This window comes from Patagioenas fasciata, chromosome 2, assembly GCF_037038585.1.
Source record: "Patagioenas fasciata isolate bPatFas1 chromosome 2, bPatFas1.hap1, whole genome shotgun sequence".
Lineage (NCBI taxonomy): Eukaryota > Metazoa > Chordata > Aves > Columbiformes > Columbidae > Patagioenas > Patagioenas fasciata.
This window is the reverse complement of record NC_092521.1, coordinates 162,685,909-162,705,075: the sequence shown is the minus strand read 5'-3', so window position 1 is coordinate 162,705,075 and position 19,167 is coordinate 162,685,909. Positions and strand designations below refer to the sequence as shown.

Sequence of the window (19,167 nt, the reverse complement as noted above, 5' to 3'; positions counted from 1 at the left end):
TTTGTTTTGTACCCAATTTGCACAAGTGAAAAACACCGTTCTGAAATTTCAAGCCAAGTGGAATCAGGACCACAGTCACCTCAGAGAAGCTGCTTAAGGAAATGCTCCTCATGGACAGTGATCTCCTGATATTGGAGGGAATGTCCACCCACCTGCTAATCATCCTTAGCCACATTTTTATCTTGTTTGCCAATTCCAACCCAATTTTAACTGAGGGTTGAGGTCTATTTAAAATAAAAATACTAAAGTTTACATAAAAAGTCAGCAGCTGGGGAGAAGAAAAATCCAAATTAGCACCTTTCTGCTAGGGAAGGAAGTATAACTTGACCCCACATTCATGACAAGAACCTACAGCAGACAGTTGAGTTCTCTAAAACGCTACTCTTTTCTTCCCCCACCCCTTTACCTGCATGCAGCAGTCTGGGGACCAAGGTAATAGAAATACAGATAAAACAAACGATTTGTCGAAAGTTCTGCTTTGGCTTTTTGTGGCTTTAGATACACATCTTTCACTGCACTGCTCTGTGATGGTAGCCACAACTCCAAAGGAAAAGAAAGCTGAAAAACAAAAAGGTCCCCCTGGGATCACACACAGCGGTATTCAGCTCAATTACTTATCAAAGCACCGACAGAGCATAGACTTTTTTCAGTACATTACTTATTCAATCAGAGCTCCAGCTCTCTCAGACTGATCCCTTAAGAAAAAGTAAACATCTTTCCCTGTTTGTTTCCAGCTGCATCACAAAAGATTTAAAGACTTCAGGTTGAAAAGAAAACTGTTTGTCTTTGGGTCACGGTACAGCGAGAGCTTGAGGACGAATCCAGTGCAGCCCTGATTAACTGGTGAGGGCACAGAGCCATCGAGCTAAGGAAGCTGCCTGGATTTTTCCACGTAACTCTATGACCCACCTCCAACCTCAAGCGGCTTCACTTGTGCAGGACAGGAGCTGCAGGTCAGACAGTGATGAACCACCTCCCTATGGCAATAAAGGCTTTGTATGGGGGTTTTGGGTTGGTTTTTTTTTTTGGTTGTGGTTTGGTTCTTTTTTTTATCCCCAGGAGATGAGATCAATTTTCCAGTAGATTGGTCTAGACTGGGAATAGCTCAGCAGGTCTTTAAACACAGAAGCGAACATTTCGTCTAGACAAGATGGGGATACCATGTTGCTCACCTTGAAGAGCAGGAAGGTCACTCACAGGAGAGGGACGGCATCAGCCTCTATCAAATATGTTGAGGTAGAAAACATCGGCTTCCCTTTAGATTTCTGTTAGCTAAGATGTTGATTAAGTCAGTAACTTCTCTACTCCAGACAACCAGATTAACACAAGGTAGACAAGCTGGCAAAGAAACACATGATTTTGAAAACCAAAGAGCACCAGATCCTTCCATTACTGCGCCTGGGAGAGCAAGAAGCCTGTGGTTCCTTGGCAGGTTCATGTGCCTTCCTGGAAAAACAAAAACAAAGGAGTGGTGGAAGCCTTACAGCAGCATTTCTTCAAAGGACCTTTCTAGGAGGAGATTTATTGAGCCTTATTCTATCTGACACCAGTCAGTGAACATGTGCAACTTTGGTGAGCTGGAAAAAAAAAAAAAAGAGCTTGTCTATAAATTCTTATACTCCAGACACCATTCCTCAGAGGCCAGCCCTAATAAACCCATCACCACAGCAATACTATAATTCAGTGGTGCTCAACTCCTGGTTCTTCAGAGCTTCGTATCTGAGTCTTTTCTCAGGGACTCCTGCAGCGAGCACACACTGCATCAGCTAGCCCAGAAAACAGCATTTTAATACTAATGTGGGACCCATCAGAGAGCCCCAACACAGCCCAACAGGGAAGGAAATGTTTCCTTCTCCCTACCCAGATTAAAGCTCAGGCCCAGAAAGTAGTTAAACCATCTAGATGAGACCCTACCAGCACTACATAACATTTTGTTAGGAGGCAATGCATTATCTAGAAATGTTCTAACATGTGCTATGAGCTGGGAAACGTGAGGTTTAACCTTCTTCAGCTGAGTAAGGAATTGACCCTGAGTTTCCCAGTTCACAGGCAAATAAAGCCACAAAGCTGTAAGAGATGTCAGTCTTGTCACTCTGATAACTCAGCTGGGCTGCTCAAGAAATTGTCACCAAAACTGCACAAAAGTAAAACACCTCTGTCAAACCCTTCCCTGTGTGGTTTAACCTTTGTGTTAAACCAGTATCCAGGCAGAACTGAAGACTAATGATGATGGTGATAGTGCTTGAGCTAGAATCATAGAATCGTTTTAGTTGGAAGAGACACTCAGGATCACTGACTCCAAGCATAACTTAACTCCAGCACTCACCCTAAGAACCTCATCTATGTGTCTTTTAAACCCCTCCAGGGATGGTGACACCACCACTGCCCCAGACAGCCTGTTCCAATGCCTGACAAACTACTAGGCATTGTTTAACTCGCATTAATGAATCCTTCTGTATCCCTCTACAGCCTTGCTCAATGACAAAGCAAGTGCCGACAGTGGAGGCCTGTGAGAAGCATTATACATTTTAGCTCTGTACCTTGGGACCCAGAGTAATACGCACATAAAAGAGATAGATGTGTATTTGCAATGCCACCTTTTAAAGCAATTGCTTAAAAGAAGCCTGCTTTAGAAACTCAGAAATGTAATTCTTGACCTTCCTGAGTAATCATGTTAATATCAAGAGAATTTATAATTATTCAGTTGTGATCATAAAAAAATAAAAAAGGCAGTGTTCGTACTTGCAAATGAAGCACTTACATATAAAAGGGAGAGCAAAGGAGGAACGTGCCCATTTCCCTGCCCCCCCAGGGGTGAGTCACAGCAAGGGGGTCCCACCCTCGCTGCAGAGACAGGGATGGTGTTCCCAGGCCACTGTCACATCAAGAATACAAATTCAAGTCACCCACCTCCAGCAGGGACATAATCAAGCTCGCAAATACTTAACAGAGAGATCCTCTTACTCCCAATTCCCTGGCTTGCTGCCTAGGCACATTAAAACTTCTACGAGAAAGGCTTCAGTCACTTTCATTAAACAAGTCTGCTTAATTCCCACAAGAAATTGTATCCCAAGGGAAACATACTGGCACTACTGAATGGTGCGGTAAAGCGTTCCCACTTGCACAGGGTGATTTAGGATGTTCATTCAAATTCTGCGACTTCCACATGTCTCTGTAGAAACATCTCCTGGCTTGTATTTTCTCTAAGATTTTCTCAGCCAGAGTCTACTTAATCTAGACTAAAACATTTGAAGTGGAAGAGCAGCAACAGAGCAAGACAAGTTCTGCTCAGGATCCCCGAGAAAGAAATGAGAGATTGGTGGTATAAAAAACCCAGCGACCTTCATGCCTTGCTGGGAGCAGAGCCCTACTTCTGCAGTCACATGCAGCACGACAAATAATTTCATAGCCGTGACACCTGAAGGAGGAAAGGAAAACACTATAACTCCAAAGCAGTGTGCAAATAAACTGACTCTGTTTTTTGAAATGGGAGGGAAACATGTAAAACTTCACGTTTGTTCCCTTCTTTTTTACAAATCTAATGCCAAGTAAAACATTGCGCAATGGTCTCTATGACATTAGGCCTCTGCGCTTTCCACAATTTATAAAATCCAACCACATCCATGTTTTATCGCACAATAGACTTTCCATAGCATCATGGAACAAGAATTCCCCTTCTTTGAGGATCCCAGGGAGTCTTTAAAGACTTTAGTCAGTCTTCACACCACAAATCTCCACATATTAAAGAAAAATGGGATTAAGTCAGTGCGCTTACGCTTTCTGTTGGTTTCGTGTAGGCAAAGATACAAACATCGACAAGGTACAGAGGTACAGAAAGATAGTTTCAAAAGATTTAAGCATGAGAAGTTGTGGAATTAAGATACTATGCTAGATAGGTATGCAGAGAGGCTGGCACACTAAACACATGAAAACAAAGCTGGTAGAGATGGGCAGAGTGATTTATACACAAACTGGACTTGACTCTGTCATCCAGCTATTCCAAAACAGCAAGCACCCGAAATATCTAAGAAAAACTGAAGTCACAAACACGCAGAGCAACATGATGCTTTTTTAATCGGGTTTTCAATCACCATGTAATTTTTTCCACTGACACACTCAAACAGAGATTTAAAAATTATTTGTCTGCAAAGAGGAACAAGATGATTTAAACAGCGCCAGTTAAGTCTGAGCAAATCCTTTCTGATCTTCTCCTTGGGAGTCCACTCTTCAGCCAACTTATAAATTTTGTTTCCTTCTATCTCACAAGACAAGACGAGGTTGGGCTGCAGACAACCTTCTGTTCAAGCTCAGCATATCTTTTCAGAAGTGGACGATAGAGCTAAAAAGGAAAAAGAAATAATTATGTCTAGGTTGAAATATCAGACTTTTAAATCATGCTGCTGTTAAAAAACATCTTCAGACCTGAAAAATGCAGCATCTTCACAGGTACCTGAAGGTTTAGGAGTTTTTTTCCCCAGTTTGCTCAAGAAAATGTTGCAGAGTCTTCCTTCTTCAAATGTCACGGTCCTTTTTACCATCTCCTTCATGGCTTAATTTTGTGACACACAGGAGTTTGTGTCAGTCACGTATGGTGACTGTGTTCTTGCTGTAAGTCATCGCTGCCAGAGGAAGCGGCTCTGCTGAAGTCACCTCTCCCTGTCTGACACGTCCCCTCGTAACAGCCGTCCTACCCACCCAGGCAGAACTGTCCTTGCCTCCCTCCGCTCCCTGGGGACGGATCATCGCCTCTGTCCCTCCTCCTCTGCCCTGCTAATGAGCACAGCCAAACACCACCCTCAGAAAAGTCCTCCTTGGCCAATCTGCTGACCAGGCCTTCTGAAATACACTTGCCGCCCCTCTCATATACTCCTTTACCTATTTAACTTCTTCACGTCTTTCACAGCCACGACTTTTCCCCATCTACAGTCTGCCACACGGCCAGGCTCCTCACTCCTTCATCCCAGGGGGACAAACCCAACTTCTTTCCACAACCATGCTGAGTATCCAGGTTGCTTTTGTTTGGAATTTCCCTATCTAGATTTCTGCAGGAATTTTTAGATCCAGAATGGTTACAACCATAAAAAGAAGAATTGAGACTCAAATGTATTCAAAACCCCAGATGCAAACACGCGCTATGCTTTTGGATATGGAAGAGATACATGTTGGGATTTGTTTCGTTTGTTAACTTTTTTCTCCCCCCTCTGCTTCAAATTCATCACAGGGCACATCGCAGAAGATAAGCTGCTTGTACGTGACCAGGTTACACAGCAGAAACCCTGAATAGAGCGCAGCCCTACTGCTGGCTCCAACCCAAAACTGTACTTCATCTAGATCTTAGAGATGCGCTTTCTTCCTTATCTCCTCCCCCTGGTTTTAACTGCCCGCCTAATAAAATCAGCAGCTTGACAAGCCGTACCAGGACAGCTTCACCCACTTGCTGGCTCGAGCACAAAGAAGGTACCGCCAGGAGCCAGCACGGGGTCTGGTGCAGGCTCGGGCCGTCGTTAGGAGGATGCCATAAGGTCGTATCTCTGCCGCAATGAATCCTCGGGGCCGCCAGTCTCGTCTACAAGCCCTCTGCACTGATGTTATTCATAATCAGGGCAGTCTCGCTCCTGGCTTCAGGTTCAGAGAGGTTATAGAGCCATAATGAATCATACCCAGTAAACTGAATTACTGCTCTCATCAATAAGTGAGATCCAGCATTTAAATGCATTTTATCCTTTTCCAGATAAGAGCCATGACCAACAACTGTACGTGCATGAGAAATTCAGGAGGAAGATGTTTCAAGTGTAAACTATGAGGCTGTAGGAAGAGACAGGGTTGTTGTGCAGTTTTATGCACAGTCCTACAGCTGCCTTGGTGTTTCTAACAGCCACACTTTCTCAGATGAAAGAAAAAGATACCAAGAGTTTGCAGTGTTCTCATCTAGGAAATAAAGAATTAGCATTGTCTGGTTCTTGTGTTTCAATTGTTAGCAAAATACCCGGTTTCTGTGTTTCCCTCCTCAGAACAACTTTTTCAGTCTGAGCAGCAAAACCTGGATTTATCTCTTCATTCCCACTTCCACCATGACAGGTGAGAGCGACTTCATGGACAAATTCTGCAGAAAGAGCCTGTTTTGATCAACTCTTCCCTTTTACCAACCAGGTGTTACAGAAGCTAAAGCACATTTCTTCAAGAAATTAAGTACATTAAGGAGAAGAAGGGAAGGAGCACCTACAGCAAATGCAAACAGACACTGTTCGCTAGCCAAGGCCTCATCAGGACAGTTTTTAAATCCATCTCACAGTAATAAACTGAACCTTACTGTGTCTTAACACTGACTAAAACAGAGAACTTACTCCTATCTGTGCAACAGACTCATTCAGTAACCCTGGGCAAGTCATTTAACATTTAAGCAGCCCAACTCCTCTCTTCTTCTCCACAGAACAGGGATACTGAGATCCATAGAGATTTATGTGATTAGAAAATAAAATGCACCACTATTATGAAATGCTACATGACTCCGCATGGTATTTTTAACCGACTACATAAAGGGCGTTGGGGGTTTGGTGAAGTACATATATATATACTTTTCATGTTCCCAAAGGACACTATTGCTCTCATTTCTGCTAAATATGCACATCAGAGTAAACAAAATACTGAGCAGGCAACTACGGTTATACTGGGACTATCAGTATGTCAAACAAAAATGGCATCTTCATTCTACATTTAAACCTTGCTATTTCTTACTTTGCTGTTCTGTAAATTAGGTAGATCCTAGGCACTTCTCAACAAAAATTCAGCACAACAGAGCTGCTTTGGTGAGCGAGCTCAGCCACTGAGAAAGCAGGCTCCATATTGCTAACCCAGCAGTATTTCTACAAAATACACAACAGCGCATTTACTCGGAAGGCTGGGAAGTATTATTGTTAATACATCACCCTAAATTAAAACGTGTCAAAACAAATGAACTTGTTTACTGATTATTACTGGGGCAATAATTTACTGAGCATTTACTGATACAGTTTCTTTTCCTGTTTATTTGACTTAAGCACTTAGCTTGCTAATCGAGAAAATTCAGGCATTTGCAATAAGCTTCCCGGCCATTAGTGTGAACAAATGCTGCATTATGGACCATCTGAAAAAAATAATAATAATAATAATAATAAAAAAGGTTATTCCTCGTATTCTATCCGTGTTCATTTCGGGTAAAGCCAAAGTCTTAAATTCCTCTTCCTCGGGGAATTTGGCTGTAATTTGGTCAGTACATCATGGCCGACATGCACAGCAGTACCACAAGCTTTTCACAAGCGGTATTTTACATGTCAGCTTAACACCAGCTGAAATTTGGGGCCACAGCAACGCAGTTCCTCTGAAGTACAGAGAAGAAAAGTCGAACTGTATGGATCGAGAACCCGGCCTGAACGCACACGTGTGGCTGTGAAAGATGCTTCTCCACATCTGCCACGACTGAACTGCCCCCGTGGAACCTCCGGCAGCTCCTCCTAAGCGATTCCAGGAGCCTTTTTCCTGAGGCCATTATATAGATTTATTTTTATAATTGAGGCCCAAAGGGAATAAAGAACTCTCAATGATGCATAAAAACTCAGGAATATAAATCCCCTCTCTGTCATAGCCTCAAATGTAATATATCAAACCGTGATATTTAACAAAAGTAATTACATGTATCACAACATGAACCTTATTATTGTCCATAATTTAATTGTCTTTGCTACGTTATGGCCTTTTCTCCTGCTGCTCTCTGTAGCCTGCTCCACAACATCAGCAGTACTCTGATGGCTTCATTTACAAACCCTAAACTTGTCCCCTTGGGACAACTTGGCCACACTCCGACAGTCCCATGAATAACTAAGAAATTGCTAATGATAAATATAGCATTATAACAGAGAATAACTTAACCTGCCCTCCCTGGAAAATGCATTCCAAGAAATGTTACCTTGCTCTCTACTCCAAGTCAAATATGTCATCCTCAGACTGTATCTCACCATCGCACCAGCCTATTAACTCAACGGGGATTTTACTGTTTCTTTGTACAACGTCTGGGACAATGGGGATGTTGTCTCTGTCGCCTTCCAAAAGCAAAACCAGCTACAAATTATTACTACAAGTGACAATCCACATGGATCCTTCTACTCCTGCAATGCTATGTTAGCCAATGATTGGAGCAATTCAAAATTTACAAATTAAAAAGATGATGCTGATGATTATCTAATTTTAATCTACCCGAGTGCATTTAATCTACCCTGAATAGATTTAAATTAATCAGTCTCTCACAAACACTTGCTACTTTTGATAGGTTTGTGGGGGTTTTTTTTGTGTAAACCAAACTCAAATTACTCAAAGAGATTTGCTTAAGAAATCAAGAGACACTGATGTTTTATTTGTGCATCATAGCAGTTTTTCATCTTTCTTAACACAGAAAGACTACTCTTAAAGCAGAAAGAATGTGACAGTGTCCTGAAATACTCTGAAGACTCCTTCAAAGAACCACACCTCAAGCTGTCACTTTATTTACTTCAGATATTCACTTTGTAAGCCTACATTAATCAGTTTAACAGATTTTTAAAAAATTATTGGCTACACAAATCACCTTAATCAAACTCCCATCAATACCTATTGTATTTTGTGGTTGTGTTGTTATTACCTGCTTTGCACAAAATTACTAAACTAAACCAATTCTAGAAAACAACCTCCCCCCTCCAAAATCTAACTCAACAAAACTATCATTATTTTAAATCAATAAATAGGTCTTTATAACCTTCCTGGGTAATAAGGTCACTTCTATACATCTACCTACAAGGCAATTCAGCACAGTAAACAAAAGCTGTTAGGTCTACATTTTCCCTTCTTGAATTTTTGCAAGATTTATACATCAGTAGAGCAAATAATGCAATCAAAATTATACATCCAGAGGTAGTGAACTGCACTACACCTTCTCCCTACAAAACCCTACACGACACTATTACATTAAATCTGACAGTACATGACAGGCACACAGCTTGTATAAACACAACTGATCAACTCCAGATAATCATGTTCACTCTCATGCTTTTTTTACTTAATTAACCAACTAGGCAACCATCTCTGTTTTAATAGATTACCAAAATAGAGCTGAATTCTAATGCTGGAATAATAGATTCTTTCTGTCGGTTAACATATATTTATTGCTCTAGAATCTCCTGTTTTTTTCTGTCATGCTTAGTGGTTCTGATTAATCTTCTTGAGGGAGAGAGGAGGCTCCAAAGGGGTGAGATGACTTGTTAATATTTTCTATTCTGAAAACAGGGGAGAAGGATTCATCAGGTTAACCCACAGATGACTCATTTCAGCTAACCCGGTTGAGTAAGTGACCAAGGATTACCACCAGGGTGGTTACCACCAGAATACTTTATGACTTGTTTGGGTCTTGAAAGAATTAGAAACAAGTTCAACTTGGGTGAGCCCCCACACCCTACAAATACACTGTGCAATGAGGTGCAGCTCAGAGACTTAAGGTCATAGCCACAGAGAGGGATTTATCTTCTTGGAAATGGTCTCTTCCAGGCAGGCTGGTCTGCTCCAGGATAAAGTCACCTTTTGCCTGACAAGTTGGAACTTACGGGACTTCAGTTGCTACTAACTCATCACCCATCACAAGCTTGGGTCTCCCACCTTGTGACTTTGTTTTACCTGCCCATCAGCTTGATTGAACCAGAAAAGCTGTTCTGCGTACCCTGCTTTTCCTTTTTGAAATCACACTCATCACAAATGATCCTTCAGCAACCAAAGAAACACTTCTCGCATTTTTGGTTCCCAGAAAGCCCTACTGCATGCAAAAGCTTTGGCTGTGAAGCTGCATCAAGCTGTTGTTTGACCTCTGTCTGTATGAGATTTACCTCCCTCCAATGATTTAACACATGTTGCCTCCAACCTATACCAGGAAGAAAGGATGAAACCAGAGCAGATTGCTGTGTTATGACCTGTTTTTTCTCCATCCTGCCAAGATTTAGCTGTAGCCATCCAAAAAATGCAGGGAAGGGGTCCGGGGAATTTCACATTGGTTAGCCACGCTCTTTCAGAAGAGCTCCTCAGTGAGACAGAACTTAACCTCAGGATGACTTTGAAGTTTATAAAAAGAACCGTCATTTAAGTGAAAGCCTCTAACTTCAACAGAATGAAATTGGATGGACAGGGAGATGCAGCTCTGTAAAAAACAGAATCAAACTGACTCATCACATTATGAATTTTTACTGCAGTGTTCATGCTAACACACTGTACTACTGACAGGCCCTCTGGCTTTCTGCAGTTTCACAGCCATGAAACTAGCCTGGGAATCCACCATCAACTGTAACGTTATAAGAAAGGAAGGAAAAAAAAATGGTGTGGAATACGTAATTGCAAGAACCTGCTTTTAATGGAATGAAGCTGGCAAGCTAAGCTAAGGAGTAAGAACGGTTATTCCTTCACATGCTGTTTGGCCACTACCTTCTTCATCAGTCACTCCTATCGACTGGGGCAATAATTCACTGCTGTACATCATTTAAAACCAATAAAAAGATGTGCTATGAGAGCCAGGTCTAACCAAGTGGAAAAGGAGAAGAAAAGTATCGAGAGGGAGATAATTAACTCTTTTAGCTTCCAGGCCATTTTATGCAGACAGTAAAATAGAAAGAGGTAAATGAATTCCCTGCTGATCCTTCCCGTTGGGTTTGCTTGGCCCCTGCAAGCGCACAAGGTCTTTGCTGCTTGTGCAGGTCCCTGTGAGTGACAGCTGTATCCCCTGTCCTTGAGTTTTACAGCTGAAGCAGCACCAGGGGGTCACAAACAGGTCTCTGAGCACTCCCCACCTCCACACAAGCCAACCTGGCAGCTTTTCGGCAAACAGCATTTTGGGGGTGAACAGGGCAGCAACGTGAGGTTGAATCAGACACTGGGGATGTGCTCCTGAAGTGTATTCCCTGCGGAAGGCTTCAGCTGCAACATACACACGGCACAGGCCACTGCTGTTAATTATTTTATCTTTTAAAATGAGGGGGGAAGGTTGAGTAAATGAGATCAGATCAATCAAGTTTAAATTATTCAATGTCTTAATATTTCTGAAGGGGACTTCTATTCGATTACTGAGCTCCTCCGTCTCAGTTAATAATTAAATAATACGCTGGCAGGCACAATGCAGCGTGATCATTTCTGTTATTACTCACGATGATATCTTGTGCTCCACTACACATGTAGCTGGGAGTTAGTAGTTTTGGCAGATCATTAATTTCCCAGTTTAAATAAAAGCTTTAAAACCTTGTTGCCTGTAGTTAGGGCACATCCAAATCTCATAAATGGAGAGTGTAAGGCTGTGTTGATGTAAAAGAAGTTTCTGCACAGCTGAAGACAGAGGTAGATTCACCTTTGCTTATTTTAACTTGTTCTCTGGGAATCTTGCTATATTGCATTGTTTATTTATTAGTAGACATTATATTTCAGAAGCTGTTGTAAACTGAGGCTTTTGGCACCTCATAGCGAGATGTGCAGGGCTGCACTGGAGAGCCTGAGACAACAATTCCTTCCTTGGTTTTATGGGGCCTAGAACCGCATAATTAGCAAGAAATGACAATTTATTTTGCTTTACAATAAAATATCTCATTTATATTTTGCCCCATAAAGCACAAGCTTCACCTTCGCATGCACTGAAATTCCCAGGATGGGTACGATACCAAAGACCTGTGCCTACTGAATCCTCCCAGCTGGCACACTTTCCAACTGGGAGCTACAAGATACACAATTGCTGACCACTTTAATATCAGACAGGAAGGATTTTGGGGAGTGTTTTCCAAGAGACCTGAAAGCACTATCACCATGCCTTTTTCCATGCTGCCTGCCACAAACAAGGTAAGACTATTTTGTCAATATTATCAGTTACAACCTCACTGACGTGTGTCCAAATTGAACTATTTTATAACTTTTTCTGTGCCTTGAGGAAGAGATTTTGCTCTCTTTTGCATCCAAGTCTATGACAAATCACTGTCATAGACTTGGATGGAGTGATCAGATTATTGCATCACTAAAACACTAAAGATCTCTCCAAAATCAAATCTATCTTTACAACAAGGAGTAAGAATTGCGTAACCAAATATTCCTTAAACTAATCTATTTTACTAGAAAAATTAGTAAACCATTACATTTTGAAGTAGATAGCAAATGAGAAGAAAAATGGTATTTCCAAGCTTGCTCACCTCCTCAGCCCCAGCGGTCGGTGTAACAGCCAATCGAGGCTCCGGTGCTAATTTCACGACATCGGCCAAGGACACATTCGTCTCAGCTACAAGCCCTGCAATAAGAATCACAACCCTGATCAATGCAAAAAGCACGATGTGGGATGTGCCTTGACTCCCTGGCAAATTAATACATTATATTGATCTTCCCTGGTCAGGTCAGCATTCAGGATTGAAGGATAAATGGCAGAAGATCTTACATTCCTACGCGCTAGCCCAGGAAGTGGGGACTCTGCGATTGAGTTTTTGCCAATCACTCAGTTCACACCCTGGAGAATAGGTAAGCAGCAGAAACGCTACTTGACAATATCAGTAATTATTTATGGTTATAACAGTGCTGCAAACAGCAAAGAAAATATGTGGAAGCAAAGGATTCAAGAAAAATGTGACTAAACAAAAAAGGAAGAGAAGTGAAAACACTGTCAAGAAAATATGCTACAAATTATTAAATATATTTATGTAAATGGAAAGAGAATAATAGGGGAGTTCTGCTACTACCACATGTTGCTTTACAGGTGAATTGCAGCATTTCAGGAGCTCCTTGTACATCTGCTAAGAACCCCAGGCTAACTATAGAACACCCTATTTGCAGATGTACACTCTAATATTATTAAGGAGCCCTTGCCATCAATATTTCATTTATATTAGCAAGTCTTCACTTTTACTCAATTCCTTTGCCTGGCCAAAAGTGAGTCAGCTGAAAGCATCAATCAAAAATGCCATTTAGAAACGCACACAGCACATCCCTGGGGCTCAGCTGGCAGGGTACCTGAGCTATGGAGTCCCTCTGTCAGCCTGGCATCTGAAATCTTCACTCCAGCGCCCTGTCAAACAAGCCTCGAGATTTCATGTGCTAAGTTGGCAGAGGGAATACACATCTTCCATACATACAAAATATCTGCACAAACTTTAATGATTCCACATTGCCATTCACGGGCAAGGAATCTGCCTGTAGCATTAGGGAAGCTTCTGGCGGCTTCTGATGCAGTAGACAAAATTTAAGTACAGAGAAAAGCAGTTTCGAAACTTAGGCCCCAAGGTGGAAAAACAGTCCCACTGTGGCTTCTAACATACTGATAATGTAACAACACTGATTCCACTGTCCTGCAAAAGCGTGCTTTGCCTGACAGAAACATTGTGTCTTCTGGAAATACAGATGCTGTGTGCATTAAACACATCAACTCAAGTTTGGGTTGTGCAATTTTCCGTGCTGTTTTCAAATGCAAGAGAGCATGTAGGCTTCAGATGCTTTAATGTGACAGTAGAATTTGTTTCCAAAATTAAAACTTGGCTGATCTCTTCTGATGGCTGATGTTATCTTTTCCATGCTTGTTGCATCTTACAGAAACTTGTACAGAAGCTATACATGTATTAAGGTCCCAATTCTAAAGCTTCTAATTACAAAAACTGAGACTAACAAAAGTTGGCATAAATAAGGACTTCAGAACTTGATACATACTCCTTGATTTGTTTAGCTGTAAGACATTAGAAACTGCTTTAAAATATGTGAATAAAATTTCTTTCCTGGGATCCAACTCTTAAATGCCTGATGGCCCACCCTTAACATACACCTACATGTATTAACAGATATAAGTTAATTAACACTTTAAACCTGGGACTTGGACAGTTGCATTACAGTGAGTGATGTAATATGACAAACAAAATGACTGGTGAACCTTGGCATATCCCAAGATTTATGCTTTTACAAGGGAAAGCGCATACTCGAGCACAGAGCCCAGGACACCTTGCATGTCCTTCATCTTGACATTTAAGAGCTAGAAGATACACATAGGTTTAATAATATTTACTTGGCCAGTAATATTACTGTTCCTGTTGTCCCTGCCCTCTCTGATCTTCTTTGCTAGGACTGATCTCTTGTTTGGTTTGACCATTTCAGAAATCCAGCTTACAACCTGCTCCACAGACCGGGGCCACAGGCTACACAAAGACCTTTATTTGGCTCTGTTCTTCCAGGAGTGGCACGTGGAAGTACTAACTAAACACATTAAGGTCCTAGACCTTCCCCTGTCAGTATCAACACTTTCCACACCCTATCCCTTGGTTGAGAAGCAACCACCAGACTTGAATTATAATGTATATGTTATTCTTGACATTGATCCACGCATTCTAAAAGCAAAAAACCCTCTTTGACCTGAGCGACCTTCTAGTCCAAACCACACAGCTTTGTTCTCCCCTCATTTTCAGTAATGTTAATCCAAAGTATTAACCAACTTAAATTAAATGCCCGTACCGCTCAGGAGTATCTCCTTACAGTCTTACCGTGAATTGCTCTGTAAGCACTTCCTAAACAAGCAGAGTTGGCAGTATCAATGGTGTACACCGGTGCGTTGAACACATCAGACAGGACCTGAGAAGTATCAAAGCATCAGTTACACGTGTCCATGAAAGACAAGGGATAAGCGATCCCCTACCACTTCTTAGGAAAACAAATAACTACCGTACACCCCAGCCAAGTATTTGGGAACCCACGGAAAGAAGCGCCACAGGCAACGAGTCCTGAACTTGTCACACTACAGAATACTGGTAAATCTGAGCTAGAGATGGAACTGCAGCCAGGAAGCAAAGTCCCATGTCTCTTCGGACCTCTTTATTACAGTTTCAGAGAAGTCGGGGTTCAAGCATCGTCTCCCTCATAAGCCCACACAATCTGCCCATGCCAAGGGCTTACAGCAGGGCAAGGAGATCTGCTCAGAAACCACAACTGGTGCCTGTTTTTTTCCATTGTGTTTATGTTCTTCCATTGTGTTAAGTCAGAGAGTCGTGGTCAATGGGGCAGAGTCCAGTTGGAGGCCAGTATCTAGTGAAGTGCCTCAGGCATCAGTACTGGGGCCTATATTATTCAACATATTCATCAACGATTTGGATGAGGGAATAGAGTGTACTATCAGCAAGTTTGCTGATGACATCAAGCTGGGAGGAGTGGCTGACACGCCAGAGGCTGTGCTGCCATCCAGAGACCTGGACAGGCTGGAGAGTTGGGCGGGGAAAAATTTAATGAAATATAACAAGGGCAAATGTAGAGCCTCGTATCTGGGTAGGAACAACCCCAGGTTCCAGTATAAGTTGGGGAATGACCTATTAGAGAGCAGTGTAGGGGAAATGGACCTGGGGGTGCTGGTGGACAGTAGGAGGACCATGAGCAAGCACTGGGCCCTTGTGGCCAGGAAGGCCAATGGATTAGAAGGGGGGTGGTCAGTAGGTCAGAGAGGTTCTCATTCCTCTCTACTCTGCCTTGGTGAGACCACACCTGGAATATTGCATCCAGTTGTGGCCCCTCAGTTCCAGAAGGACAGGGAACTGCTGGAGAGAGTCCAGCACAGGGCAACAAAGGTGATGAAGGGAGTGGAGCATCTCCTGTGTGAGGAAAGGCTGAGGGAGCTGGGGCTCCTGAGCTTGGAGAGGAGGAGATTGAGGGGTGACCTCATTAATGTTTATAAATATATAAAGGGTGAGTGTCAGAAGGACGGAGCCAGGCTCTTCTCGGTGACAACCAATGACAGGACAAGGGACAATGGGTACAAACTGGAACACAAAAGGTTCCACTTGAATATGAGAAGAAACTTCTTCATGGTGAGGGTGCCAGAGCCTGGCCCAGGCTGCCCAGGGAGGTTGTGGAGTCTCCTTCTCTGCAGACATTCAAACCCGCCTGGACACCTTCCTGTGGAACCTCAGCTGGGCGTTCCCGCTCCGGCGGGGGGATTGGACTGGATGAGCTTTCCAGGTCCCTTCCAATCCCTGACATTCTGTGATTCTGTGGCTGAGCCAAGTGGGAAGAAGAGAGGAACCAGCCATAGCTCCTCAGTTCTCAATTTTGATAATATAAAAGCTCCAACAGTAAGAAGGCCTGCTAAGGCTGTAATGTTAGGTTAGCAGGAAGAATGACATAGGAGCTGCCTATACAGCCTCCACATCTACCAGGAATTTTCCTGTATTCAAGGGAAACTCAGCTACCAAGATATACCACAACACTTCTCAATTTGGCTCAAGCAAGATAAAGAAAATCTTACAGGCAAAGAATTTGTAACGGCATCCAACAGATGCTAAAGTTATTAGACCACACATCATTCTGCATTGAAATCAACACCAGGCATTCCCAGAGTACATCTGCTCTTCCTCACAGGGTAGGTTTAGAAAAACTGATACAGAAGGGGAAAAATCAAGATGTATTTGGATAGGGACACAGGAGGTTCAATAACACTTTTCCAAAAACATTCTCAACTAACTCCATCCATTTCAGTTTCATCCCCTCTAGGACTGCAGGTGTACCTCAGGCTGAGCAACGCAAGAAACAGGTAACGATTCAGATTTAACTTGTGCTGGTTTTATTACTTTTGCTAAAGGGAACAGTGTATCACCCGATTTACAGCCACATAATCAACACTAAAATAAGGCCAGAGTGTCCAGGAATCCAAACCATTTGGATCAGTGATCTGCAATCCCCATCCAGGAATTTACAGCCCTACTGATAACGGGCCCCAGGGCTTCATAAAAGATGACTAAGAAGTTCAGTCCATATATGCTATTGAAAAAAATAGTATGTGACACTTCTGAAGGATTTTGCCTCTTCCTCTGAAAGTCTGTGGGGAACCTGCAAATCAAAACCTTTGAAAATCACCAATTTCCATCATTTTAAATGAAAGTGGGTGGTTGTTAACTAGAAGCCAGGGGAAGCCTGAGCTTAAAACACTCTCTTCTGGTAAGACAGCCAAGTCAGTATTGCCTAACTGTGCTTGTAAGCAAGCATTGAGCAATACATGAGCTTCAGTGCTAGCGGACAAATGGAAGATTATTCATGGTATCTATTAAAAAGCCCTCTGGAAATTATAAGGTCACACAGCACTGGTTCCACAGCCCACCCTGCCAGCCAGTGCTACCATTTTGTTTCAGCACATCCCTCATCTGCTTCTTCATCTCATCTCCAATAGGTATTTCTTGTTTTAGGCTTGAATTGTACAATCCTTTGGACAATACAGGTCTTTATTTTTAATTTTGCATCTCTGCAGAGCCTTATACAATATAGCTCTGTTCTATACGGAATACTAATAAGTGCTGCAATACTACAAATAACACCTACCTTTTGTGCTACTTGATTATAAAACTCGTATTATTCAAAGTTCATATATTTAGAAAGTCATTTGAAACTGTAGTCTCTCTCATGAATAATTTTAAAAGAAACTGTTAGAGGTTTTACTGTTAAAAATATTTCACTGTGTTTCATGTGGTCATTAATCAAGCACCATATATGTTGTAAAAAGCTTCCGAGAACCATGGAAAAAGCTGTCCTACTATATTTTCTTAACAGATTTTCCTAAGTTGCCTTCTTTGCAGTGTAAAATATAGGAATTACCAAATGTTGATTAATTAAATGATAGTCTTCTGTAGCCCTCAAACAAATTATCCAAAATTGACCATGATAAGGGTGAAAGCTATTATTCTTCATGCAACTGATACGGTTTCTGAGGTTTTGATTAAATTAAAAAGGACGATCCAATTAACCAGTGATTGAATTAAGTGAATGACACTGTATTGATCATATTATTTTAAGACACTTCTAATGAGTTTTAAAAGCAGCTGTATTGTCACACGTGAAGAAGAAGCACCACAGCCACCACTCTCCCATCTCCACAATTTTTCAGCTGTGCATGTTGCAGAATTACATGTTATAAGAACATTCAGTTCTCTGCCCTCATTCCTCAGCAAGGAAATCCTCCTGGCATGTACATTGGAAATACAGCTTTAAAAGCAAACTCATCTATTAATCCAATCTCTCTCCTGACATATTCTTAGCAGCATTGCTCCAGTAGGGACCAATGTTTTTAGCAATTAACCTATCAGCTAATTTTCCAACGTCAAGTTCCTAAAGCAAAACAACCAAAGCAGATGAAGAGAAGTGACATCTACAGGCAAAACATGCCAAATTTGTTGTGTCCTAATCAGCTGTACAACCAATGGTTATAGAAACACGTGGTTTAGATGCCTCAGGAGAGAGAGTTTTTTCTTTTCAATTTATTCTCCATTTATTCCAGCTCAGGTTTTGCAGAGCAGACGACCTTTCTTTCATATGATTGGATTGCAACGGTCGAAGAATACAGTGTGGCGTTGATGTTGGCCTCTACATTCTTTGTAGTTGATGGAAAGGGACCTTGTGTCGACTAGCTTCAGTGCCAGGACTCAGGCCAAGACTAAGACAGGTGTAAATGTCTACCTACAGGCTGAGTGTTGGAGCCTCTCGTCAATGGGGAGCTCATCGAGGCAGTCAGTGGGGTACAGAGAGCTCTTTGGCTCACCTGGAGGGAGACATCTACATTTGATAAGTTAAAACACCACCCAGTTTCCTTTGCCCTGTCACTGACTGGATCTTCGCTGACCATCACAGGATTGACAGATAATACACCACATCACGGATAACTGGATTCCCAACCCAAATGTTCTGCAATGGCAAAAGCCGGGTGAGAGGCCTCTTGCCATTCCTAAGGCTTTGCCAAATCTCAGCAGGCAGAAGCAGAGAGAATGTGGTTCTCTGTTCTTGAGAAGATGGATGAAGGATCTTAACCAGGGCTGGATGTGCAGCAAGTGCAGCAGAAGAGGAAGGTGGGAAGAGGGAGGACTATATGGAAGTGTAGTCTCCTTCCAGTATGGGACGCAATGCTAATAAGTAACAGATACTCAGAATAACAAGGGCAGGGGCTTGGGGTTTGTTTCAGGTGAGGTTTCTTGTGTGTTCAGCACGAGCATAATCCCTCTGTAGTTGAAATCCATGGTCCAACTTTGATCCGAATGACAAAATCTGCAAAAATCTCAGGTATTCTGTCAAGCCTTTTCTCAGTTTCTTTGCTAATTGATTTGATGCAAGCGATGAGACCTGGAAATCATCAGTGCTTCAGACACACTTCCATAA

At 42.2% G+C, this 19,167-nt stretch overlaps 1 protein-coding gene across 1 annotated transcript in view; it reads right to left on the bottom strand.

The window, feature by feature from the left end:
• Positions 1-4,055: 4,055 nt before the first annotated feature.
• Positions 4,056-19,167, bottom strand: part of XYLB (xylulokinase) — an 86,035-nt gene continuing 70,923 nt past the window's right edge. The window contains exons 17-19 of the mRNA XM_065831072.2: positions 14,529-14,616; positions 12,210-12,304; positions 4,056-4,339 (exon numbers count right to left, since the gene is read on the bottom strand). Of these exons, the coding sequence (XP_065687144.1) occupies positions 4,256-4,339; positions 12,210-12,304; positions 14,529-14,616 (267 nt within the window). The 3' untranslated portion in view covers positions 4,056-4,255. The remainder of the gene's footprint in view (positions 4,340-12,209; positions 12,305-14,528; positions 14,617-19,167) is intronic.